This window comes from Acanthaster planci, linkage group LG09 (genome assembly GCF_054643075.1).
Source record: "Acanthaster planci isolate LZ-2023a linkage group LG09, COTS_SCS, whole genome shotgun sequence".
Lineage (NCBI taxonomy): Eukaryota > Metazoa > Echinodermata > Asteroidea > Valvatida > Acanthasteridae > Acanthaster > Acanthaster planci.
Genome location: NC_141785.1, coordinates 8,364,751 through 8,391,754, shown reverse-complemented (window position 1 = coordinate 8,391,754; position 27,004 = coordinate 8,364,751). Strand labels below are relative to the sequence as shown.

The 27,004-nt window shown below is 42.8% G+C and overlaps 2 protein-coding genes across 2 annotated transcripts; one reads left to right on the top strand and one right to left on the bottom strand.

Moving 5' to 3' along the window:
- Positions 1 to 650: 650 nt before the first annotated feature.
- On the top strand, positions 651 to 10,073 carry LOC110980695 (bleomycin hydrolase-like). The gene is made up of 11 exons (XM_022237594.2): positions 651 to 915; positions 1,413 to 1,567; positions 2,834 to 2,983; positions 3,315 to 3,545; positions 4,355 to 4,447; positions 5,007 to 5,162; positions 6,080 to 6,238; positions 6,524 to 6,591; positions 7,174 to 7,291; positions 8,209 to 8,293; positions 8,737 to 10,073. The coding sequence occupies exons 1-11, from the start codon at positions 819 to 821 to the stop codon at positions 8,883 to 8,885; spliced, it is 1,461 nt and encodes a 486-aa protein (XP_022093286.2). The 5' UTR covers positions 651 to 818; the 3' UTR covers positions 8,886 to 10,073.
- Position 10,074: 1 nt separating this feature from the next.
- LOC110980694 (vacuolar protein sorting-associated protein 33A-like) lies at positions 10,075 to 25,802 on the bottom strand. The gene is made up of 15 exons (XM_022237592.2): positions 25,664 to 25,802; positions 23,551 to 23,616; positions 22,749 to 22,988; positions 21,864 to 21,968; positions 20,849 to 20,965; positions 19,807 to 19,981; positions 19,387 to 19,580; positions 18,848 to 18,938; positions 18,286 to 18,360; positions 17,566 to 17,645; positions 16,989 to 17,075; positions 16,238 to 16,369; positions 12,497 to 12,665; positions 11,497 to 11,610; positions 10,075 to 11,092 (listed from the first exon to the last, which is right to left on the bottom strand). The coding sequence occupies exons 1-15, from the start codon at positions 25,763 to 25,765 to the stop codon at positions 10,956 to 10,958; spliced, it is 1,884 nt and encodes a 627-aa protein (XP_022093284.2). The 5' UTR covers positions 25,766 to 25,802; the 3' UTR covers positions 10,075 to 10,955.
- Between the last annotated feature and the right edge of the window lie 1,202 nt (positions 25,803 to 27,004).

Below are 27,004 nucleotides of genomic sequence, written 5' to 3'. Positions count from 1 at the left end.
TGGATATATCCTAATTTAAAATAAAGATAATTTGGGGGATTAAAAGTCACGTTTGCACCCCAATGGCGTAAATTTGTGCCTCGGAAATCGGGAAGGGTGGGAGATGGGGAAAGCTGACTTGGCCGGCCATGGAAATTTGGAAAGGGTGGGTCCTGACACCATATTTTGGGGCGATGTACATATACATTTAAATACATTCATGCATAATGTAACATAAAAACGGCACATTTATGTTTTTATGGTTGTCCCTTTTGAGTGCTATTACATTTTAGTCATTGCTAAGTCCAAGAAATTCTTTACAATCCGCCTTAATGTTTTTTCTCACCACGGGGAGATCAATATCGCATCCCAAGTCAAAAGGAGGGGGTTATACCTCCCGTCCCCGGAATACACCCATGGGCTTTTTACACACTTTTGGATGGATATTGGAAGATAAATGAAAGAGATCAAGAAAGTCTTTCTCTCATTATTTAAGAAATAATTGTGTGTTTGGAGGGGTCCTCTGTTTAAGGGGGGGGGTCGTGACCCTTTCCCCCCGACACTACCCCCAATCCCACCCCCTGATCCGCCCTTACTTCGCAATAAGGAATTCCTGTGCCAAGTTCTTAGACGACAGAAAGGGGATATTTCACGTATTAAGGACACGGAACCCGACTATACTTACTTTCACGAAAGGCTGAACATTAACGGTTCATAATACTAGTCCGGGCCAAGTTGAAGGTTTTACCGGTAATTTTTCACACATCAACGTTTCACCGCGGGCACGCTCACAGCGCAGGTGGAGGTGACATTGTAACGTTGGGTGTATATGTACATATATGTTGTTTCGAACATCAGCTTTGCTTGGTCCAAGTTTCCTGATTCGAGTTCGGCTTGCAGTTGCACCATCAATAAAGCAGATCAGAAGAATGGCTGGTAAAGTTTTTCAGTTTCAGCGAGTGTCAATGTGTGACGTAGCCCCCCTACCCCCATTAACTGTGGGGTCCGACGTCCGCCTCGCTACCAGACCCCACAGTTCTGGGGGTAGTAGCCCCCCCCCCATGATTGCAATATTGTGGTAGACATGATCAGCCGATTCTGCCATGTTATCTTCAACTTAATTGCCTTTATTGAACATGTTGAAACATCTTTCACAATTGGGAATTATAACAAACGGCTACTGGCTGATGGTGCAATCATCGACAAATCGTGCAGTAAGATTGACTGATTGCACTAACATTGAGCAATCACGCATATTGACCTTTCGCACCCCAAATAATTATTCAACATGATTGGATGATGATGGAACTAAATTGATATTGATGGTATGATAATTGATGGTGGATGTTACTGTTATTAATGTTGTGTTCCACCATCACTGTGAGCATGGTGAAGTTTCATCAGATGGTTTCCTCATTTTAACCTTTTCTCAGAACTGACAACGGCTCAGGTGGAAGCTTTTAAGACAGAGTTCGAGGCAGACCCCAAGAACAAATTGGCACAGAATGTAGCTTGGAAGTTTGATCCCTTGGAGGTCTGTGTGGATCCCAGGCTACTTCAAGAGGCACACCATGCCTTCAGATACAAGGTCTGTAGTTTTCAAGCTTAAATTAATATTTCACATTTTTGGTAATTCTTCAGGTAAAACAGCCATACTAATTGTCCCTTGCATTGCTTTTTCAGCTATCAGAAAGTGATAATATGTCCTAAAAAGCTAACTTTAGCAGAGACAGTTTTGAAGCACTAAATTAAAAAACACTTAGACTTTTTCAGACCAGTCTCATAGTGTTTGTGCACAGGGTGCCAAGGGATGTCTGTGTACGGAACTCTTTCCAGTTCTTCATATCAAGCGAGTGGAATGTCAGCACATGATAATCACATTTCTTGCATTTGATGTTTCTTTCTACGAATCATTGAACAATTTCTGGGGTAAGTAAGAGTCTAACTTGCCCCAGGAATGGACCTAGCTGCTGAGAATTGTTGCAAATATTGTGAGTTTACTCCGTCACCTGCATAACCACCTGTACAAAATAAGGGTTGGTTTTTATAGACTTTTCCATATATCCATAAACGGCTCCCTAGCGGGCTTACCATACAAATCAAAGAATTCTTGGAGGTCCACATTCTGTGTTCCATCTGATTTTAAAGAGCAATTCCACATAATTTTTAGGTAAAATTCCACTGCAGACAAACCTTGACTGCAAATGTCCAGGAATGCCCGCATTGTTTTGTTTTGTTTTTTTCCTCCTTAGCAGTAGATGGTAAATTGTGCCTGGGAACCAGATATTAACTTGTAAAGCAGTCCGTATTTCAAGCACAAGTTAGAAAATATGAATTCTTGCTAAAACGCTCAGGTGACCAGGGAGCAGGCTATACATGTAGAAGTAATCATTAATGTGTGTACATTTATATCCCCATGCAGTGGAGCAAAATACACGTATAACTTTGACAGAATCTCTTCATGTTCCATGCCACAGTTTGGACTTAGCTTGTCGGTATTGTCCTCAATAGGTTTGGTTTGATTCCGGCAGAACGATCAAGTAAGCCCCACTCACTACGCACATGGACACTTGGCAAGTGCTGTTCTCCAGTGCCACACTATGTGCTCCAGCCATGCACGTCATACGTGTGTGCACGCTTGTCAGACCTTTGTACATCCATGTCGGACATTAATCCCGGCTGTATTGGAAAACAATGGGGGTGGGGCTTAATGAATCAGTCTATTGCGAATTCTTGGGTCCCTTGTTTTGGAAATGGAAATTGCAAAGCTGAAACCTTGGGTGGAACAGTTCCTAAGCATTAGTCTGAATAATATCCAGATAAATAAGGCATGAAAACCATCCTTTACCACCAGATTACAGACACCAAGCCAATGACAAACCAGAAGAACAGTGGTCGATGCTGGATCTTCGCCTGCCTGAACGTGGTGAGGGTCCCCTTCATGAAGAAACTCAACCTGGAAGACTTTGAGTTCAGCCAGTCATTTCTGTTCTTCTGGGACAAGGTGAAAATTTTATCTTCTTATTCAGGCATGCAACTTTTCCTCGGATCAGCTGATTTCCTCATTTTTCACTTCACACTCCTGCCGTCGAAAATTGGAAAACACTGTACAAAGTCATGTAAGATTGGAATTTCCTGTTTTTGTCAAAGTTCAAGTTGCATACCTGCTTTTATATTGCAAGTCGTAATTTTGAGGCGGTAAGGGATTTTTTATTGCCAGAGTTATCCTCAGACATCAAGACATAAGTTCAGATTTGGCACAGTTTCCGAATATTCACTCCTCATTTCATCATTTGTATTCCCCCCTTGCCCCCTCCCCGTCACCCGTCCCCCAGGTCGAGAGGATGAACTACTTCCTCCACACCTTTGTAGACGTCTTCCGCCGTGGCGAGCCCGTGGAAGGCCGGCTGGTCAGCTTCCTGCTGCAGGACCCGACCTGCGACGGCGGCCAGTGGGACATGCTGATCAACCTGGTCAGCAAGTACGGTCTGGTGCCCAAGAAGTGTTTCCCGGAGTCACACACATCCAACGCCTCACGGCGGATGAACCTCATCCTGAAAACCAAGGTGCGTTCCTCCCCTCAGTTTGGTACCTGAGATATCCTTGGCACTGCTTTGCACCTCACGGCGGATGAACCTTGCTCTGAACCCCAAGGTGCATCAATCCTCTCCGTCTAGGTCTAGGATTTCCTAGGTAAGGGCTCCCACTTGACAACAAAGATCCAACAGGTCGACTCGCCCCAAGGCCAAACGGCCTTGGAGTGTGTGGTTGCCAGTCACCACAGGATCCAATAGTGGCATGGTTGAGTGGGACTCAACTTTCGGCCGCTGTTGATTGCCCAGTGCAACAAAGTGCACCAGACTTTAACAACCGTACTCCACTGCATCCGGCGGGGTAAGGGGTAATCTTCTGGTTCGGCACTGGGAGTATCCCACGTGATTGTATTCATACTTTCTGTCCCCCAGTGGACGAACCTCACCCTGCGAACCAAGCATTGCTTCGATCCCTTCGATCCAGAGCTTGGGAAATTCCGGGCGACAATTCTCACCTTACTGCAGGTGAAACTAAGGCTGAGGAGAACAGTTCAATGATCCTTTCTCGTACCTTCAGTGTAGGCACTGCTTTACACCCAAATGTTAAGGATGAAGTGTCAAGTGTTAAGAGATGTGCAGTTTTCCCCTGGCATCTGCTGTTGGCCACAGCTAACGGAAAGAGTGCCAAATCTTTCAAAGCATTTTAAGAATGCAGGGAACTTTGAAATTAAACCTGACCCACTTGGTGCATTGTTGCTTGTGTAAGGTTAAAGGGATTGAATTGCTTTGATGAATGGTCGATGGATGTCTTCTGAATGGAATGTACGTTCTTATTTCCCTAGGTGCGGGGATATGCCAAAGAACTTCAATCAATGGTAAAGGGCAATGCCACCGATGCGGAGATCAACAAAGAAGTCAACAAGATGGTTGGGGAGGTACATAACATTGCATTTCTTCCATCACTTTGTCCAATACGGGCAATTCACAATAAAATGTGCCACCAAGAGTTTGCCTAATAGACAGGCCACTTTTCAAGTTTGTGGTCGACACACTGCCACAATTAGGCAAACTACCCAACACGCATTGGCAAAAAGTACTTTCAAATATTCCACCAAGATAAACAAACATTCGGCAAATTTCAAGTTTTCCCCACTAGGCACAGTTAGCGAATGAGACATGTTGACTATTTATCCCATAATGCACTACGAAAAGGCCTCTCCATGACAACCTCTTGGCGGCGCACTGCATTGTGAGTTGCTGCTATTGTCATATTCTGCTTTGAAAAAAAAAGCAGTAAGGCTCGTATGACTGTGATTAATCCAACTCAGTTAAGTAACTTCTTCAAGCTCACTGGACAAAAGATCTACATCAGTTGCTTGCAGTGACTTGCGTGTATGTGATTTTTTGTATTTTATGATTGGGTCTCCCATTTTGTCAATACAACATCTATATTCAAACTGTTATTCAAATTTCCCCATGGCTGCCACCGTGTAGGTTTACCGTATATGTGCAGTATGTTTGGGAACCCCTCCCTCGACTATCATGTGGGAATACCATGACAAGAACAAGGCCTACCACAAGATTGGACCGATCACCCCCAAGGCGTTCTACGAAGAATACGTCAAACCAGTCTACGATCTGGAGAATAAGGTAAGCTACTTACAATCAAGGGTTTCTCAAGGATGGCAAGTGGTCTTTACGTGTAGCTTGCAAGCATTAGAGGAACCTTAGGAGGGATGACTGTGTGTACGACGAAGATCCCTGACACAAATTCAGTGGAAGACCTACTGAATCAGGTTTGGGCTGGGAATCCAATCCTCTGATCAACCTGGATGGGATTTGAACCCGCGTCACTGAAAAAGAAGGCCAGGAAAGTGCAACTTGAATTCCATAATTGACAGTGTCTTCCGAAATTTCCAGATAGATATTTAGAGCATTGCTTCACTTTGCAAAAAAATTCGACAAGATCTTCTCAGTGTTGCACTGTATAATGATTGTCACATTAACCATATACAGACTGGGGGTTCCTTCCCGTGGAATTTTGCCACTACTCCCCAAATACATTGTCCTTTCATGACATGTTTTCTTTGAAATCTTGTGCAACTTTTGGGTTGCATGGCAATGAAGGGTCAAAGGTCATCTAGAAACTGCATTTTCTATAATGTGTGTTTATAAATGAATGGAAGTGTCCAACAAACTTGTTGAAATGCATTTGTTGTGTCACCAAGTTGTACAATTTCAATGTCATTATGAATGTCATTGTGTCTGAATTATTAGCTGTGCTGCCGTTATTGTCTGCCCAAGGCAGCAAGGTCCCCACAGAGTTGTTGCGTACCTTGTTGCACTCAGCGATGTAAGTTTAAGGCCAGAATGTGTCATGACAATTCATGTCTCTTGGATTCTGTTCTTCAAGGTCGCACCCCATTCGTGTGTCTAAAGCTCTTCGCCAGTTGCAGATTTATAAGCGCGTGCTGACCGTAGATGTTGCTACATGTTGTAAAACAATTTTTGGTCATAGTCTTTGTCCAGCTTCACTCTGTGTTGTCAATTTGACTTTATTCTTTGAGGTTTGCCTCGTCAACGATCCTCGACCGACCAGCCCCTTCGGCAGGGCACTGACCGTGGAGTTCCTGGGGAATATGGTCGGTGGACGCAAGACCATCTACAACAACCAGCCCGTGGATCTGCTCAAGAAATTCGCCATGGAGATGATCAAGTCCGGAGAGGTAACTGTCCCTTAAAGATCAGATCTGGATTTCTCTGTCTTCATTTCTGATCCATGTAGTAATTTTTTCTTAAACAAGTGGGGGCCCTTTTTGACACCAGAATTCAAGTGCTATTTTTGACTGATTCCAAGGTAATGTTGTTGTCACATTAACCCACTCAGGTACTTTGCAACACCACAGGTGGCCAATCCATCCGTCTCGCATACATATGCCGTGCTTGATTTGCACACAAAACATTTTTATTTTTTCAAGATTGGGTATCCTTTTTCTTTCTGTTTCGTTTAGCCTGTGTGGTTTGGCTGCGACGTGGGCAAGCATTTCAGCGGCAAAACTGGACAATTAGATACCAATATGTAAGTGGCCAATTGATTTCTTGGGCAAAACCGTGCAAAAAATCAAGGAATACTGGCTTGGCAGGAGTTTAGGGGACACATTTTATCCATCTACAGACCTGACTTCATGCATATTCATTAGGACCTCTCAAAGCCTCCGACTTTGTACTGGTTGCTGACTTGCTGTATAACTTCAGGATGGTACTGTCCTGTAATCTGATTGGTGTAGTTTTACTCATACATATGCAAGACAGAGTGCCTGTAGATGCCCATGTTATTATTTGCATTAAGTTGACCTCTCATGAGGGGTAGTGTAAACGTAAAGATGCATTTGCCATTTTTTAAGTCTTGTTTGAAATGTATTTCTCCATTCCAGTCGAGCATACCTACCTCCTGAGGTTGAATAGAACATCCTGGTCAAAATGTCAAAGTCAACTCACATCACCGGTTCTTCTCAGAGCCACCACACTTCCTGAAGAGATTAATCCCACGTGGGTGTAACCCACAAACCTTTTAGTCTAGCCTCCACGATACAAAGTTCCAAATCTTACTTGTGCGTATATTTCTCACGGCCCGTTCTGGGATATTCTTGGTTTCCTGCAGATTGAACTTTGACCTCGTATTCGGCGTGTCCATGCTGGATCTGGGCAAGGCCGATCGTCTGATCTTTGGCGAATCTCTGATGACTCACGCCATGTCCCTCACAGGGGTCACCACCGAAGTAAGCCATTCCAATTACCTGGCTGCTGCGGCACATAACATGCAGCCATACGGCAGCCGCTGGCTTACTGCTAGATCTATTTCCTATAGATACGTGTGTTATTGTCAGCCGCTGCAAAAAGACTCTCAAACACAGCCTCAGAAGTTCATTGACATTGGGCTGTACTGTTACACAGCAGATACTAACGTCCCTGACTGTATAGTCGCCAGCAGCCGATTTCATGAAACGTGGCCTAAGTTTGAACCATGCGTAAGCCTTGCACCACAGACTTTTGCCATAGTTGTGCAATATACTTACGTTCCATTTCACAGAAAGTTGCGTAGCTGTGCCACCTTTAAACAGTATTGGATTTTTTGGACGAGGACAAAAATGGCCTTTTATGACGGCTGTTCCTTTCTAATGTAACAACAGTCATCAGTCGTTGAATCACCTCCGGCTGCCATTTTGAAAGAGTTTTCATCTTCTCTTCATTAGAACCGGACAGAAAATCTCACATTTCTCTCACACACCAAACAAGTTTTTCATTACCTTCTACAAATGAAGTTGTATGTGTTTCATTTGAGCCTTGTTAAATTGTTCATTTTCACTTCGTTTAACGCAACTTGCACCACCTAAATGACCATGCAAGTTACACCATAATTTGTTGCGCAAGTCACGGACTTGCATAGTTTCGTAAAATTGCTCTAAAAATGTTGTGCAACTTACACAATAAAATGTGTCGTAAGTGGGGTTATGCCATCGCATAAAGTGTTGTGAAATCTGTTGCATGTTCCCAATGTTGTCACTTATTGTCAAATAAGATTGGTTCTCACGGTAACTGGTGAATAAGGGACCTGGTGACTACATGGTCACAGATGTTACTTGCACAACATTGTCAGTCTGTTTGTCTCATATTTGATCTGTTTTTGGTACCCAAGGAACAGAAGGAAGGTGACACTACGACTACCCGACCCACCAAATGGAGAGTGGAGAACTCCTGGGGTGAAGAGAGGGGGGACAAAGGTCAGTAGTGGTCAAAGGTTAATTGGCAAACATGCAAATAGGTTTTACTCTGCTGTTTTTATCTTGGTAGGTTATGTGAGGAGTCTCACAATTAAACAGCCAGGGTCTAGGTTCATAAGAGAAGAACTCAAACTAAAACAAAGGTACCTTCAAAGTACCTAAAAGAACCCTGTTGAACCTTGTAAAACCTCAGGGTTAGTGTCAGGTCACCACCTGTTAAATTGTTTGCCTTGTCCATTGGAAAAAACCTGCATCCTCCATAGGATTTGGATTTCAGTCCTTGGCAAAGTGCAACAATTCAATTTAATTCCCTGGGTTTTCAGTCCACTCCGAAAAGGCATATTTCAGTTCTTCTCGCTTCAAAGCTGGGATACCCTGGGTAAACAGCAGACAAACTAGGGTCTAGTTTTTCAGGGCTCTGTGAATTCTTGGTCGGTTCTTAGGCTACCTGCTGATGACGGACGACTGGTTCTCGGAGTTTGTCTACGAGGTGGTTGTGGACAAGAAGTTCGTCTCGGAGGAGGTGATGGGAGTCTTTGAGCAGAAGCCGCTGGTTCTACCCGCCTGGGATCCCATGGGGGCGCTAGCATAGGTATTCAACGGTCTTTAAAGCTGTCGGATTTGTTTTTCCCATGGCGGGGGAGGTGTGACTCCACCCCATACTCTCTTTAGCCTCTTTCCGTACTACTTTTTAGTACAATGGCATTTCAGAGATTTATACAATGGTAATTCCAAGAATTTTTCATCACTTAGTGAGCAAAACTTGCTCAAATTTTTCTCCATACAATATAAGTTCCGTGAAATTGTGACTCTAATCTTTTACCTTGTCAGTGTCCAAATTTTAAGTTTGCCATCATGCATTTTATGAATTGTATTACCAACAGTAGTTACTAGATCCAAGACGCATGCATCTATCGGGAATGTGGACCACACACCATATTTTTCAACTGCAATACAGACGTTTAGCTTGTTCATATGACACAAACTCACTTGGAGTGTTGTTGAATGAAAGTGTCCATCACTGACTGACCAAGCACTGAACTTTAGTACATGGGGATGCTTCATGCCAGGGTGAAAGGTTCTGTGTTGCTGGCATCTCCATGGTGTCAAAGAGGCTGTTTTCGCTGTTGTAATTTAGTTACAACAAATGCATCAAAGGTTTACTTGAGCCTATCCTAGTGATACAAAGCTCTTGCCCTCTTGAGGACGCTTTACGCGTAACCTCTAGTATCACTGAGATTCGGTCATAAAACATGATTTTCAGAAAAGGCAAGCTAAAAATCCAGCCCAATTTGATAATGAAGTGGTATACTACGAGTGCGGTCTCCCGAGTCGTTATGTTTGCACAATAATTCTCTCCCATTTTGCTATCGGTATTTGCAACGAAGCAGGCTGTCTACACTGCCTAGTTTCAACACTCGGTCACCTGTACTGACACATATAAAACAAATAAGAAGTCTTGAATCACCCTAAACTGATAATGTGCACCAGCAGAGGATGGTAGCATTGCTGTCAACGCTGCCATAGGAAAGTTTTATGTTTAAAGCTGAAGTTGAACAATTATGTGCAAACAATCAGTACTCGACGTTCCCAGGACTCATAATGTGTTTTAATCAACAACCGGCTTTTACCTCGTATTGTTATTCAAGTTTTTAATCATTATCCTATGTGAGGTTTGTCTGAAGATTTTCCTAATGTAATAAGGAGAGATGTGTCACAGTAATTTAGATTTTGTAGTTTAGCGGAAATGTTTCAATAAATTTGTGATATGACAAATCAAGTACCTTTCACATGTCACTTTCTTTTTATTGTATGTACACAACAGCCTTGGGACTACAATAAAATTTTGGAAAATTAAACGCATGGAAATCAAATTTCAAAATGAGTCATTTGTCAGCATGACGGGCGACATCAAAACAATAGAGTAGGTGATGTTCAGATTGGCAAAATTTAACCCTAATAAAAGGACAACTATTAGACTATGCAAGGACATCTGGCCCAAACCACAGTTCATCTCTCCACTGCCCCTAAAAAAAAATTGCAATATGGCTGGTAACTAGAATATAACAGAGCCTGATGTTTGATTTTTCAGGGATTAAATGATCCATGCTGAAGTCTGTATATGCTAAATTTTACAACTGATGGTACAAATGGTGTAACCTCAAGAAATATCAAAGAGACTGCAAAGTGCTAGTCCCTCGGACTTCATACATTTCGTCTTTTTATTTTTCACTTTTTTATAAGCGTGCATCTAGGGGCCTGCTGATGCTTTGAGATTTTCCTGTGTTTTTTTGCCTTTCAATCTGAATGTCTCCCAGGAAAGTTTGAATGAAATGCGACTGAAATCCAGCACCTGCGGGGTACTATTCCAGCACGCTACCAACAATGTTTTCTTATTTCTCATGCATTCCCCCCCCCCCGGGTTCTCTTTTCTCATACCTTAAGAGCAGGATACTGAGACTGCTGCCTTGGGATGATGTCACTCTTCACTTCATGAATATTCAAATTTCTGTCAACTTTTAAAATGGCTGCAGAAAGATTGAAAGTGAGAAACAGATGCATGACATGCATTTCAAACATTGTTTTGACGTAAGACAGTGGGCTCTTTGAGCATAAACTGGAACATTTTCCCCATTTCCGTGGCGAGAGGAAAGTTCTCCGATCATCTCAATCGGCTGGAGGTCATCGAGTCTGTGCTTCTTTCGGAGATCGTCGGGACGATGAGATCCTCCATGATGGAACGGAGCCAGTTATGTCCGTTGATCACCATGGTCGTGGCGATCACATACTCCATGGGTCCTGAGGTGGAGTGGAAAAGCCAATGACAATTTGTCTCCCCAAAATGGTGCCATACATATTTACAACGTCATGTCACAAACACTTCGATTTCGGTGGTCTTGAAAAATCGCAGGAAAGTTTGTGACCACTTCAACATAAACATTAATCAAATGAAGTCTTGCAAACTGCATCACTAAAGTACACTTATGCGAGGTCAGAGGAAGCACACTGCAACACGGGAGGTGGCTTGCAACAGACTATTTCTGTAACACCTTTCATCAGTTAGGAAAACTCACAGTCCAGCAGGGCAAATTGTACTCGACGGCAGTGGCGTACGATATGGGTTTTTCACCCCTAGAGGACACACACGTGGCAGCCATATGGTTAACCATACAACTTTTCCCTGTGTAACAAATCAAATTTACCTTCGTCCTGGCTTGAGAGGAACCGCAGTGCGGCGATCTCGGCGTAGGTCACGCCCCCGAGGAAGAAGACCAGCGTCACCTTTTGGTTGTCGCCCTGACTGTCGCCTATCGTCCCTGGAGTTAGGAAAAGGAAACAGTCAAGAGATGAAGGAAGAATGCTGCCACAACAGCAGAGATATTCAAATGGTTCAAGCTGTTTAGATGACTCCTTGAAAAAGCAAAATAAGAAGTAGTTTTCAACTGTCACTCTTCTGCATTCTCTTGAACACTTGCACAATAGGCCACATGGAACAGACGCAGTTAAAGCTTGAACATAAGTCCCTGGCTCCCTGCTGTATGTTGTAATACATGAAGCTACTGATCATGTTGATAACCAGGGATACAATCAAGCCCAGAAGGTCCAACCCACAAGCATAAATAAGACACAGTACTTTGATAATACTGATATTAATACTTTTTATATTAATGTTTGTTACCCCAGCAATGCCATCAAATAGGATGAATACCTTGGCTCGTCCTGTTGTCGCCCATACTTAGGCATAATTAGCAATAATTTTAAACTGAATATGCACAAATCTACCAAGTCCTCCCATGACATGCATAACTACACTGCAGTGTTGGTGTTCGAACACAAGCCCGGCTTCTCTTTTTGTCATTCTTGAGGGAGGACTTGTGCACGGAGTCTACAGTTCGAAAAACTTGTCAACTACTGCTAACTACTGTATGTCTGACGCATTTAGTAGCTTAATCGTGCTCGAACATTCGTAACTGAACTTGCTTTGGGCTGAATTTCGAGGGGCTTTTACAAGTAAGCTGGAAATATTTGTTAGCAGGGGCTGAGCAAAATCTGGCAGGGAAATCATTCATCGATGAGTGCAAAGAGTATGACACCTTGGCTGGTAACCCACTTTGCTAAGCTAATGCTGTCAGTGTTAAGCAGATTTCTTCGCTTAGCACTGTGGACCCTGGCTTTGATTTGACTGTATTAAAAGTGGCTTACTCTTTTTCAGCAGGCCGTAGGGCACCTGCTGGGTCTCTTCCACTGTTGGTCCAGGCAGGAGCCTCAGCACCTCCTCAATACTGCGCCAGCCTGGCCGGGCGAGGCACTGGGCCAGCCGCACACTGAGCGGGGCATAGCCGCTGTACACGTAGGAGATGTCGTGGGGGTTCTGGGAACAAGACCGGAGAATGTATTTATTTGAATAAGTGTATTGGCAAGACAAATGGATCCACTCCTTTGACAAGACCCTGTTGGGGATTCACACTGTAGTAAGGTAGCTTATTTATGCCGTGTCTGATGGGGCTATGGCTATTCAGCATAGTGTGCTCATTGCAAAAGCCAAAGACATAGCCACACAGTGCCTTATTTGGACAGTCTAACACTTACTAAGTATTTAAGGGGCCGTTCCAAATTTTTGATGTTTTAAATTTCATTTTTTTTCAAATATGTTTTGACCCACCCACCCCCCAAATTTCGATTTAAAAAAACCCTGATTTTTGCTCTTTCAATATTTTACAGTGCCCATGGTGACGGCCATGTTGAATGCTGCGCTGCGACTCCATGTACAATTCCCATTACAGCACTCTCTGATACAGTGTTTTGGCTCTTGTTTTATTGCATCTGTGACTGTTCTCCCATTAACTATGTGCATTCATTTTGTTTCAGCGCTCTCCTTTAAAGTATTTTCACGTCCAATTATCATTTCCCTGATGAAAACATGCAAAATATTGACGTGTGATTTTTTTGTAGTATGCAGCGGCACATAAACTGCTTTCGTGGACTAGCCATCGCTTCCGGAGTCCGGTGACCTTCCAACAGAAAATTGGGTTTCAGTAATCCCTGAAAATTCATGCACTGAGACCTCGAATAAATACATGTACTTGACACTGAAAAATACAATCTCTTTTTGTCAACTAACTTGCGAAAATACTTCTAAAGTGTTTGATGATTTCTTGTTGTTGGGTTGTTGAAGATCGGTATATATCATTTTGTCACGGGAGTCACTGGCTCCCAGCCATTCCATGTCGTTCTCGCTATTTCTAGTGGTATGAACCAGTTTACCATGCATGCTTCTCCTCGTGTGCTTTTACCACAAACTTGAGCAATGCAACTTGCTTCACGTTTGCATAAAAGGTACGTACTTGCGGCCATCTTATATTTGATTCAATGCACCTTCATCTACGCAAATATTTATGAAAAAAATCATACAATTTTACATGACGCATACATGTGTTTGCCGTCAGATTAAGCCGAGTATGCTGCACAGTGTGGGTGCACCTACCTAGCCTGTGCATTGGTTTTAGGTACGTGATTACGTTGGTTTTCTGCATTGCTCAAACAATGCTCAAAACAAGGGCTTCCACAGCTACGGCAAGGTCGATTGTCTGCGCTTCTCTATATATTTCCAAGGGAGTGGAGACATAGACCTAGCTCTAGACAAGAGATTTGGATGCAGCCAACAAGTCTAATGAAAAACCACCTTCACCCATGGAGTTTCACACCATATACGATACATGTGCACCAGTCTGTCACAAGAGGGCATTGTTTATTTCTTCTGCATTAATATCTATGCTATACAGTTGGTTCACCCAGCCATAGAAATGCTATACAGTTGGTTCACCCAGCCATAGAAATGCCTAGGTTATATGTAAACAAGGCTGGAGGCGTTGTTTGTGTTTTTCCAAAAAAGGCATTGGCGCCAAGTTGGTAAAAGAAAGAGTTTTTACTTAGTATATATGGAGAATGTGGCGGGGTTCCTTGTGGCAAGAAAGGGCGAATAGATCTGAGATTCTCGATGGGAGAGCATCTGCAGGTTGTGCAATAGCACCAGAGTGAGCCATAGCTCCATTGTCAGGGGAAAAATTTAAGGTTTTCCCAGTCCTCCGGTGATAGCCAAAGACAACGCTAGCTGAATAATTTGAAACGAGCTGATTTGATTTCTGAGTCAAGAATTCGCCATTTCAAGCCAGGGATTTTTGTAAGACTTCGTCCTCAAATAGTACTGCAAGTTTATATTAATTGCTATAAATTATGTGTTCTGATAAATACCCATCGTTGCTATTCTCTGCATGAATGTCAGGAGGCTGGGAATAATTTAGTTTCTGCCTATTCAATCATGATGACGAGTAGATCCTCCGATATTCCGTTGTGCCCCATGATATTGGACTTACGCAAACGATCTGCCTAGATTTGTATATTTGTAAGTTTTCTTGATATGGAATTGTCCACGTATGCGTTCGGTATGGAATGATCAGACACCGTGAAATTTGCTCCCTAAACTTGGTTTATTAGCTGTATCAGATCTACGGGTTTTTTTAAATGACTTAGTGGATTATTTTCAGGGCTTCCTCTTTTTTTGCGGAGAGCTCGGTACTTGAGCAAAGGTGGAGGTACGAGGTTTGTTGCAGTCACCCGCCCTCATCGGGGACGGCCACCGGGAGGGTTGACTACGCCCGCCTTGGGAGACAAGCTACCGTGGGGGACAAGCTGAAAGAAAACTACCTGGGGGATGCGTTCAAGACTGCCAGGGTCAACCTCCTCTGCAAATCGTCTGAAACGCCTCCACCGAGTAACAATTTCGGATTGAGTTTTTGAGGCCGTATTTTTGACACCTCAAATTGCAAATTGAATGTCTGAGGGCACTGTGAGTATTTCTAAGTACTTGTAGATAGTATAAATAAATTACTGCGTGCTGGGTAAATAGAAATTGGGAATTTTGGAAAGTTTTTTTTTTGTCAGTTGCATGGCTCGATTTAGCATAAGTAGACTAAAAAGGGAAACTAAAGAACTCGGTCTGTGACACAGTCATTCTATCCATAACTTGGGATGAAGTCTGAAAAGACCGTACTTACAGAACGCTCACATGGCATGCGTAGTTGACGCAAATAAAAAACCTGATTTCTTTCCTTGTTTTATATGAAAAGTGAATTTCAATTTTGAAAAAATTCACCTTGACCTTCCCACCCACTATTTTGAAAAAAAAAAATCGACATTCAAATTAAAACCATCGATAATTTTAAATGGCCCCTAACCTGGGGTGAATTATTCTGTGAAGTGCATACCAGCTGTGTCATATCTGTGGGGATTCTGAAGAAAAGGTATCAAGATGATCCAATCCATTTTGGGGGGAGAATATGTAATGTTTATTCTCTGGCTGAACTGTCAGGCTTTGCATCTTATAGTCGTTATGTTAGCCATTTTAGTGGAGAAATCCTATAAATCTGGGATCCAAAAGTGTGGTTTTGGTGTCCCTGTCACACCTGACCTGTGCAATTTAACAAGGAAATACCACTGAAATTGACCTAAAAGTGTTGTTATTTGTTGGCAGGTTATCTGCATTGCTTAATCAAACTTGGAAATTAAACAATATGTTCTGAACTTTAAATAATCACATGCCAGATGTGACAGGGACACACACAAACATTGGACCCCAAATTTTGTACTCCCAGTTTGACCCTGAACACAGTTAGATATCAGTGACGACTTGTATTTGCCAAGTGCTACGCACCGGATGACTGATACCCTGCTTTTGGTCGGTAACCACATTTCTGTTGACTGAAGCATTACTAACACTATCATTTCAAGCCTTAGGCTTTTTGTTTCCAACTGAAATCTTCTCAATGGGGGAAACTGCTTTAATTAGGATAAACAGTTGGTCCTTGCAGAATCGGATTTGTAACGAACGTTCTATCTAGAGCATGATATAAAGAAGGGCTGCAAATGTATTTCGTCGGTGCTTACCTGTTCGTTGACGTCTTCCACAACCAGCCTCAGCGTCTTCCTGATGGTGCCGTACGTCTTCTGGCCTTGCACCTTCAACAGACCCACCTTCTCCAGGTTGTTGAGCGACACTATGTGCTCAAAGCCGTAAGTCTGTTGTCGGAAAAGTGAGAAGTCATTCATGATGCATCATCACAAACCAGAAGCTGAACATGCCAGCACATCATTATGGGTAACTTTACTGGTTGAGAGTTTGGTTCTGGCGCTGTCCTAGCAACGAGTTTTAAAGCTTTACAATCCCCGTGTTCAAAGAAATGATTAAGCAAACCACAATGGGCAATGCTGGGTTTGCTTTCAGTCAACATGAAGCTGAAACTAAATTGAAATTGACTGAAGCACGATTTTTAATTTGCAACATCTGAAACAGTCTGTTGGTGACCACAAACGTGACTCTTTGCTTGGCTGAGAATCAAACTGTAGGACTGAGGTGACACCAACTCTCCAAGATCTCTCTTTTTGAGCTGGGAAAGATGCGCCCAAGATAATTTTGACACAAGGCAACGTGAGGAGGGACTGCTCAAAGTGTACAACACTGGACAATATCTGATAACACCTGGTGCTGGGCACGGTAAGTCTCTTTTGCCAAAAGGGGAAGGGGCACAAATTTGATGACAAGAACCAATAATTTTGCTGATGATAGCAAATGGGGGGTGTTACACCTAATCTGCCCCCCCAAGCAACGCCGTCCTTCAATAATGACAGTGAAGCCCACCTGTATGATTTCTCTCTTGTAGAAGTCAAGTATTTTGGGCTTAAAACCGTTGTTGGTGACCGACTGCATGCAGAGGAGGCGCAACACCTGAAATAGAAATCAAACCGTTTGGGGGAAATCTAATGATACAAGGTTGCCATCTAAACATAAGCTGAAACGCAATATATGAAGGGTTTTTCCTACCCCTGCCCCTGCCTCTGGCCTCCAACTTTAATTCAACAAAGTTCTGCCCTTTGGACTCTGCCCCCAGGTCAAGGAAAATCCATTTTTGTCTACAAAGGTAACACAGAAAATAGTCTAATGCAACGGCAAAGTCTAAAACAATTTTTATCTGACTTTAATGATAAGACTTAAAAACTAAATCAGGGGTCGGACAGGTAACCACGGTCAGAGACGAAGCCGAGATTTCGAATCGGCTTAGTGCAGTGTGTCATGCCCTGTATGTGTATGCCAAAAAAGATGGAGAAGTATGCCACAAAGTGTACAGTGTTGCCAGAGTTTGACAGCGCAGTAGTCCGTAATCAGCCAGAGATGAGCTAACAGTCATTCTTGAAGTAACTCCCAGACTAATCTTCACCTTGATCAGCGGTTCTCTCTTGGCGATGCATTCCTCGATGTAGTTGTTCACTTTGTCTGTGTCTACGCCATTCATGAACTCTACGCGGAAATTGAAGAAAAAAATTAATCACGACAAGTGTACGATTTGACTGACACGACAATATATCAGTTTGAGAAAAAGCAGGCGTGCATGCTCGACTCACATACCAAGTGTGGACATTCCTTGTTTTCCTGAAGTTAAGAAAACTTGGGGTGACTTGTTATTTTTTTTTCCTCCCACTATGGTAACTACCCTTAGCTGGATTTCCGATGATTTCCTTGTCAGTTTCTTTGCATTATGGCACGAATTACCCTGACCCTAGCTCTGAAACTGTCTTTCTGTGTGAGTTTACACGACATGTGCAAGTTTACATGACGTCTTCTAACCCAATGTACATCATGTGGAAGTCTTTTGTTTGGAGGTCCACACTTGGTATGAAGTAAAGGAGTGTACATTGTTTGTGTACACGATGCGTTCATGCGTTTCACTGTCACGGTCACAAAAGTTGACTCCATTAATACAACAAGCGTATGTGTTGCGTTCGACGGTCAAAATTGCACTGGGAGCAGTTCTGACGGATGCGCAACAGTTGGCTCAAATGGAAAGGCACCTTAAGACTGTCACGCGACTTGCCTTCATAACCTTGCAACAGAAAAGTGTGAGAGAATCTACTGGGGAACTGTTAGCAGTAATTCTCACCCTGCTGTGTTTGGAGTGAGTCCATGAAGGACTCTAGATCTGTCCGTTCCTTGACCAGTTCAGCAATGGAGGTGTCTGGGGATTTTGAAAAGCACAAACAAGAACTGAAGCTGCCAAGTACACGTACATACACATTAATGACAATTTTCAAAACTATAAATAGCAAATACGGTAGAATTCAGACACTTTCCAAACTGATATTCAGATATCATTCCTTTAATGAAATTAGGCCACGGATAATGAAATAGGTTTTCCAAACCTGGTACTTAATTTTTTCAAAATGGATTTAGAATGTAATACGTGTCTTTTAAATTACTATAAAGTACAATGAATAAATAGATATTCATAAATGTATTTCTAAATAATATTCAACAGAAGAAAAGTTCCTCAAAGTAATTTCAGCGGCTACTCAAGTCCATTGTTTGCCTTGTGTTTGGTGTTTTGTTGCAAGGATGTGACTTGTTTTTTTAATATGCAGAGTCTGGATTTGCGGGGGGGTCTTATGCACACTAAAATTATTATTATTTTGAGCAAAAAACTTAGGAAAGGTGGAGTTTCTTACGAGTTGCAAGGGAGGCCTTGGCAGCCTGTATGTGGGGCAGCTTGGAGACAAACTGTTTGATGTCGCGCACCGTCTTGGCATCTTTACGTTCCTAGGACGACAAGCAGAATCATAAAAAGCATTTTTGCAATCTCAAAAATCTGTCGTGAACGCAAAATTTGTGACAACCACATAGGGAAAGGAGCACTCGCTGGTTTTTCTGGCCAGTTGCCCCTCCACAAAAGTTGATCAGTGACGCCTTTAAAGGGACTGTGCAATACAATTATTTCACTAGAACCCTGAAACTGATGACTTCAGAAACTCCATTTTGAAAAAATTAGGTTGCAAGGAGAAAAGTAAAGCTGAGTACTTTTCTCTAAAAACTTGCTTTTTATTGGACAGTGATGGTCTGAAGTCATCCTTTTTTTCTACAATCTTACCTTTGGGCATTTACTGTCCACCATCCATGTTTTCCAGCTTTGTTCCTTCCTAACCTGTTTGGTACTTGAAATGTTCTCGAATAAGATACCTGTCAAAAACAACAAATCGGCCAAGCTTACCTCGTACTGCGCCGAGAGTATCTTGGCCTTCTTGCTAAGCTCCGGCCCCACGGCGTTGAAGTTCTTGTCGCGGATGACGGCAAACAGTTCGTCGGAGGAGTTGAGCTGGATCTTCTTGGGCTCTGTGGGCAGCTCCGGCTGGGGCTCATTCTCGTTCTTCCGAACAAACTTCTCAGGAGGAAGTTTCACTGTGGCTGTGAGATGGAAAGTGGATTTTTTTTTTAGTTGAGGATATTTAAATTGCACCGATCAACCACAAACAGACTTGTCCAGTTCTTACAACGGTAAACTTCTTCAAAGTTGGTAGCTTCACTTCAGTGGAAGGACTACACTGCGTGGCAGTAAAGTGTCGAAAGTAAAGCAGAAACTAAAGTTTGAGCAAGATTCCCAGGATGAAACAGGAAAAGCTTTTCCACTCACTGTTGTGTATGCCGTAGATCTCGTCAATCAGGCCCTCATAGGTCAGCTGGGTGGCCAGCGGGGTCAAGAGGTCCACTGTGCGGTCAACCAGCAGGAGGGTGTCAATCTGGGGCGGGACCTGGCGCTCGTTGCCAGCCATCTCCCGCCGCATTCGCAGGATAATATCTGCCACGTGCTGTTGGTATGTTGATACACAAAATGTTTACTACGCACCACAAAGGAAACAAATCTGCTTGCTGGGACTGCATCTTTACAAAAATTTCAAAATTGAACTTTTTATCTTTTAATGTTCAAAACTGTGACTGCAAAATGAGGTGGAGAAAAGGATATAAATGAGATCAAATAACATTCCAAGATCACTTTTGTTAAGGACTTTATGAATGAAGACAAATTGTGTCAACAAAACCAGCTCAAAAGCATATCATGAATTCAGTCATGATTTCCCAGTGACATACATACGTTGAATGCCACAAGTGACAAATTCAACCCTGACTCCAAAAATACTTTCACCAGGAACCTTAGCTTCCCCAATTCATCCAAAAAAACATCCATGGCACCGGGATCCAACGGTTTGTTCTCTGAACTTCAATTATGCAAAGTTTTGCCAAAGACCAGAGTGGATTCGGAAGACTCTAGGTGTGGGATGATTCAGGTTTATCAATGCCACCTAGTGCTACGCACACACACAGGTCGGCCATAATGAATTGAAACTGAGGTCAATTGTTTAGTTTGGGAATCTGAGAGAAAGGAAAGCAAAGATAAAAGTTCATCACAAATTAATGTCATTTATGCTGATGAATAATTTCAAATTTGTGATTAATCATTTCCAAATGGTTTAAGCCACATTTCAAAGAAAACGAAAGTGAGGCACGCAACTCAAAATAGTCTGGCAACCAATATTAAACAGATTACAGTGAATAGGAGATTCAGGAAACATGGTCAAAACTTTTTCCAAAATTTGCCAAAGCCTACGGACGGAGCGGAAAGTTAGGCCCGGAGGAACAACTCCAGCGATTTGCTTCACCGTGCCAATTTTCCTCACCTTGGACAATGGCCCCTTGCCATAGATCTTGGGTATGACACCATACAGGGCCTGAATCTTCATCAGTGCCTTAGCCACATAGAACATTGTCGTAAAGTCATTCTGCAAGCAGCATTCCTGTCAACAGGGCAAGTTCAGGGATCAAAGATGTTTCCTTACAAGTTTCCAACTTTGTCAGCAAGCCAGTGGACCTACTCCTCAATGGGAAATCAATTTTCACGGTCTCATATCTCACTACTATCGCCTGTACTTGACCCAATTTCCCCCTAATAAACAAAACACACTATAAATAAGGGCAAACTAACATTGGCGATAAAATGCTAAAGATTCCAGAAGAAACACAGAAGCATATGCAGTCATTTAAATCCCTATGGAAGGCGAAAAGTGTCAGTACGCATGAGTGTTCTCATTTGTGGCCAAAGTGGTTAGAAATGTACAACGTGGTAATGTCAAAAGTGACTGCAGAAAGCAAGCATGCAAACAGTGTTTTCTTCAGATACGACAACTGAAGGTTTTTAAAAATCCACCTAGCGGATGTTAACCCTCCTTTGGTTTTACAGCACAAATATGCACGAGTGCCCAACAGTCACTCTTGTGCATGTATTTTCTATGTGGAACTCAAACATGCACAGGTCCAGTGTGTACACAGTAGATTGCCAGCACAAAATGACCCAGGGTCTTTTGTGCCGTCCTCTTCACTGCATTTGGTTTACTGCAAAATTATGCACATGAAACAAAGTTGTTGGGCAGCACAAAAGTGCAATCTGATATTCCTGTGAGGGACTGTTGGTGCAGTGCACAACACAACACAGCTGTGCTTCTTTGAGGTGTTTACCAAGTGACCCAAAGAGTGACTTCAGCATAGGAGGGTTAATACAAGATTACAGGTCCAGCGGTTGCGACATCATCCACAGAAAGCAGAAGGAAGCGTTGGTTTCCAATCCCACTCAAGAAAAAGCCTGATCGCAAAATGCTTCTGGAGAAAGCAAAACGCAACATGCAAAACTGATCCCACCTTGAACGATTGTTCCATTTCCATGGAGAGCACGTCGCTGTCAAAGGGTAGCAAGTCAAGGGTGTACTCCCCCACGGTGGTGAGCGTGCCGTAAACACCAAGTTCCTGTGTCAAAAGAATACACCAACATTACAAGAGGCATTCCAGTTGCTGCTACTATGGGGATGTCTCTTATTTCGAATAAAATCTGCTGTATACCTAACAAAAGAGAAGTAATCTTGCGATGCAGAAGTATCAGGTTGGTTCGTCTTATCTGTTACTTTTTACTACACTTGAAATCTGACAGTGATGAAGCCTTAAGTTTTGGCACACATTGTTCCCCCATCCTAGAACGTTTAGCTTAAGAATTAACTTCTTGTTCACAACCTTTCCAAAGTTATTCATTTCCCAGCCATTTTGAAGATCTGCAGTGTACCTGTAATGGACACAAGCAGTGTTGTTTGCACTGAAATGTTTTCCCCACTCTTCAAATTAAACTCTCAAAAAGTAAGACCCTTCAAAAGTAAGAGCCCTAAAAGTCCAGGTATTTTTGAGGGGTCTTTACTGAAAAAAATCTGAATTCAGACGGTAAGTATTTGCCAAACTACCCTTTGCAAACCGCAATGTGCCTAATTTTGGAATTATTTGGGCCCCAAAAGAACGTGTTTTGTGTATTTTTGGGGGGGAGGGAGGTGGGGGGGTTAACGGAAATGAAATTGGATATCGTACATTAGCATACTGGGTAATTTGGTGCACACTGACCATGTTGCAGTTAAGTCCAACACAAGCCTAGTCACAAGTACATCACATAACAAAGGAAAGCTTCTGTCTCCATTCCTTTTGAGGAATCCCCCACCCTTTCCCGTCCTGGCTCCGCCTATCCTGTTCTCCCTTGGGGGAACCTACCGTCAGCTTCCTCTCACACAGCAGGCTCCTCCTGGGCACGAAAAAGATGTGGAACTCCATGTGGAAGCGGCCAGCCGCCTCCTCCGTCCGCCGGATGGCGTCGGCCACCACCTCCATCAGCTCCAGCCGCGGCCGGACGATGAAGATGATGTTCTGGATGATCATGCTCCCCGGACCCGAGCCGGCCGCGATGGGCAGGCGGCCAGGCCGCAGCGGGAACATCTTGTCCACCTCATGTTCCTGTGCAAACCAGAGAGACCACGTCAGCATCGGCAACAAAGCAGCACCAATTCCAATCTGAAATTGGACCTTTTAAAAGACCACAGTACCAACCACCAGCAGCCAGTCACTGATTTGCTTACTGTCCAAATTTGCTTAGCCTGAAAGTGTTTGTTTAGGCATATTGCTCTTGGTCAACAGGTGATAACCAACTGGCGAGAAAGATTCTTTTAAGGGCTGTCCACGAAACTGAGCCAAGAAATGACATCTCCATAGCAGCAACTTCAAAAAACTGTACAGATTTGAAAATCTTTGGCTATGCCGATATCAGGTGTTTTGGTTTTTCAATAGCATGTTACACACACTTGTAACCATACACAATGCCGGAGGTGGCTAGAGCCTGATAATAGGGTTGAGGCATCTATCTGTAAATATCAAAGACAACAAATTAAGTCAAAAGGTCTGAAAATGTTAGGTTTAATTCAAGGCTGCTGTCTTGAATCTTTTAAAACCTTAATGCACTCAATCGTCTCATTTCAAGTTTATGATCACACACACCAGCGGACCGGGGATAAAATAATACCTTCAACAGTGAGTACTCAGCTATGAGGCCAAATGGACCGGTCAAGTGGTCATCCCATACCACAGCCTACAGAGCAAAGAAGAAATTTCTTGAAGTTTTTATACTAGTAATACAAGTGCTGATATAGTGCAATGCCATTATTGATCATTGCGCTTTACAGGATAAAATGCACAAGTTAGCAAACACAAACTTGTTTCAAATGTTTGCTTTCCACCTCCCCCTCCAAAAAAAAAATTCCTCCCCCCAAATAACTTTTGCAATGATATCTGGCGTTTTGACTTGAGTGGCATTTGGACGACTTTATTGTCAAGTGCTCTTGTACGAAATAGGGCACAGTTATAACTTACGTGTACTTTCAAAGTTGTCACATTCTGTTTTTCTTTACTTTCTTTCAAATTCAAACTAAGACATAGACTTGTATTCGAGTCACAAAAAATCAAGTCACATCTCTCAAGTCCCAAGTCATCCAGGTTGAGTCCAAGTCCCAAGTCACATTTTTTCACCACAGCTTTTCTTTGATTGAATGAACTGGAAACATGCATATGTACGTCAAATAAACCATGGAAAATAAAATATAAAAAAAGTCTTTTGATTATGATCTGTATGTCCTGTCCTTTCTATATTTAACAAAAAAATAAACTTCGACAAATAAGGGGCTCAGGGCAGGCCACTTTTGGAGTGGATGCCATCATCGATCTTCGTGCTTTAACGTACACACAGACCGTACTGACGTCAGATCGTCAAACCTGTAACCAGCTGCAACTGAGATTCTACGAACAGCAGTACACGTTATTCAGCGATTTTACTTGGCAGGGCACCAGTCTGCGTCCGACAAGAATAGTCTGATACCAAATACATCATCGTGTATCGAATACTGGTGCATCATTTACGCAGTATCAAGTTTGGTCAGCAGGGTACATGTTTCGGTACATCGATTTCCCTAATCAATATACATGCATCAACCACGTGTGCACCACAGTCGCTGCATCAAGTGCTGTTTTGCTCAGTGAAAACACAATGCAACAATATAATTGCTGCTGAGTCACAAGTCATGCAGGTCGAGTCCGAGTCATTTGTCAAAGTGGCTTGAGTCTGATTCCAAGTCATTAAAATGTGATTCGAGTCAGACTCCAGTCCGAGTCACAAGTCATATAAGTCTGCTGTGACATCAGCCTTTTCTTTTTTTCTCAAATTCAAACTGAGACATCAGACTTGGTTAGACCAAGATCCGACTTGAGGACACTTTCATTCATCTTTGCTGAACTGCCTCATGAAAACTTGGAGAATTTTGATGGCGGACGATCAGTAATATAAACATCAACTCACACTGCCAAGGTTTTGATCATATCTGGTGAGGCTATGGATACATGGAAATGCTGTCTCAATATAATATATATCGGGGCTTTCAGTACAGAGCATAAGAGTCTCAAAACGAAAATAATGAGAACATGCAATACAACAAAATACGTACATGTATATTAGGTCATGCAATAGCAACCTTTCAATATCAATGACTATCATCAAGGCCCTGCACAATACTAACCACTGTTTTTACACACTTCTCTGATAGTTATGCCGATGGCACAATGAACACTGGTCAGTTTTTTCAAAATTCAGGCCATGTGTCAGTCTAGTCTGAAGGTAGCAACTTTTTAAACTCAAGTAGGGCCTAGACCTAAGTTGAGTGAACCACAAGTTGAATACACTCTCAAGTAAAAATGCTGCATGAGAGTGCAAGAAAAAGTGAAAACTGGTTGGGAAAAACCCTGAGAACCCTGGCAATTTTGGAATCTAGGGGGTCTTCAGTTCAGCTGGCACATGCCTGACCTTCTTTTTAGCACAATTTTTAAGGTGAGGCTGTGAAAAACGACGTGACAATGCATCCGCATTTTCCCTGCTTGAAAAAAGCCAACAACATAACATTAACTACTACTAAAATCGAACCAATTCAAAACAATATGACCCCGCCCCCTTTTTGTTTAACGAACTCAAGGAAACCTGACCACTCCAGTCGTTAATACAGAATAGGCGCTAGGCCCTAGCCAGATAAATGGAGTTTTCCAAATTAATTCACCATAGTTATTTCAGCAAGCTATACTTGCATGGTCCTTACTTTACTCCCGACGCACTTGTCCAGACATTCAAGCAATTCCCTTCTTGCCACCTCCCTCCAAACGGCCAAATTTATACGACCACCGCTCAAATGAGCAGCCATCTTTTCTGCACTCACTTTTCCTTTTCTCGAGACCTCCTTTTCTCGTGACAATACAGATTAGTCTGTTATCTCAACCATTGCCGCTTTGATCCGTTGCACAGCGTTACCGGGAGTCAGGGAACACATGCATTAAGTTTGAGGGGTGAATTATGTGACCATTGGAGGGCGCCAGATCCACCGTAAATAACCCAGAGATAATGATAAACGCTGAGGAATAACCTACGGCAACAGTGCGCGCAGTATTCATTACTCAAAAAAAAAAAAAAAACGGGCAAAATAGCTGAAGCCCTTATAATAGTGCTTTACATACCACACTGTATGCAGTAAATTAGAGCCTTATTCATTTTTCTAGATGATTGTTTGGCACTGGTGCGATTTTTTTGGGGGGGAGGGTACGTAGGAGCGGAAAAATTTTCCACGAAAGACAGGGTACACTGTGTCTTATATTAAGGGGGGGGATACAACCCCTGTTCGGCAAGAGCGGGATCCAGGGAGACAACAGGGGCCATGCAGCAAGCCCCCTAAAGGAAGGAACCCCCCTTTCTTTGAAAAAAATAACAAGAGAAAGGTGATTTGCCTCGATGTGTTTCATTTTTCGTTTGTCAAAAAGCGTGTAAAACGCCCTAAAATGTAGCCTCACCCCTCACTAAGGCCATAAAAAGTTATATGGAAAACAATCCACCCCCAACTTGGTTCTTGAACCGTCTTTGCCATTTAGCCGACTGTAGTGTTATAACCTAAGTTAACTTGGGCCAAAATTATCAATGGAATACATTAAACTATTTTCAAATTGTGCAAGGATACAGACAAAACATTTTCGAAAGTGATATCTTCTAGTGGTGTATCTCACCGCGGTGAGATAGCTCTTTGAAACAAAATCCTGGGTCGCGACCCTCCTACGATTCCGTACATTTTAATATATTTCGTGAATATACGTGCAACTACGGAGGAAGGAACACCAATGGTACAGAGGAAGCTCGTCAAATAGACCACAGGATCTGTTGGCATTCATTTCATTGCCCCACCAGCTCCCTATTCCTACCGCGGGGGGGGGGGTCCCTGTTTCCTGAAGGTCAGATCTGCTCCAGGACACGAATTACGCTGCGACTGACAAGGACCACTGGGCCTGGCCGGCTGCTTTGGGAAGTAAATACATGTATAAATTGGGGGAAATTTTACACCATGAAAAGTCGCGCAGGCTTACAAAAGAACATTTTCACTTACTTTATAGAATGGAAC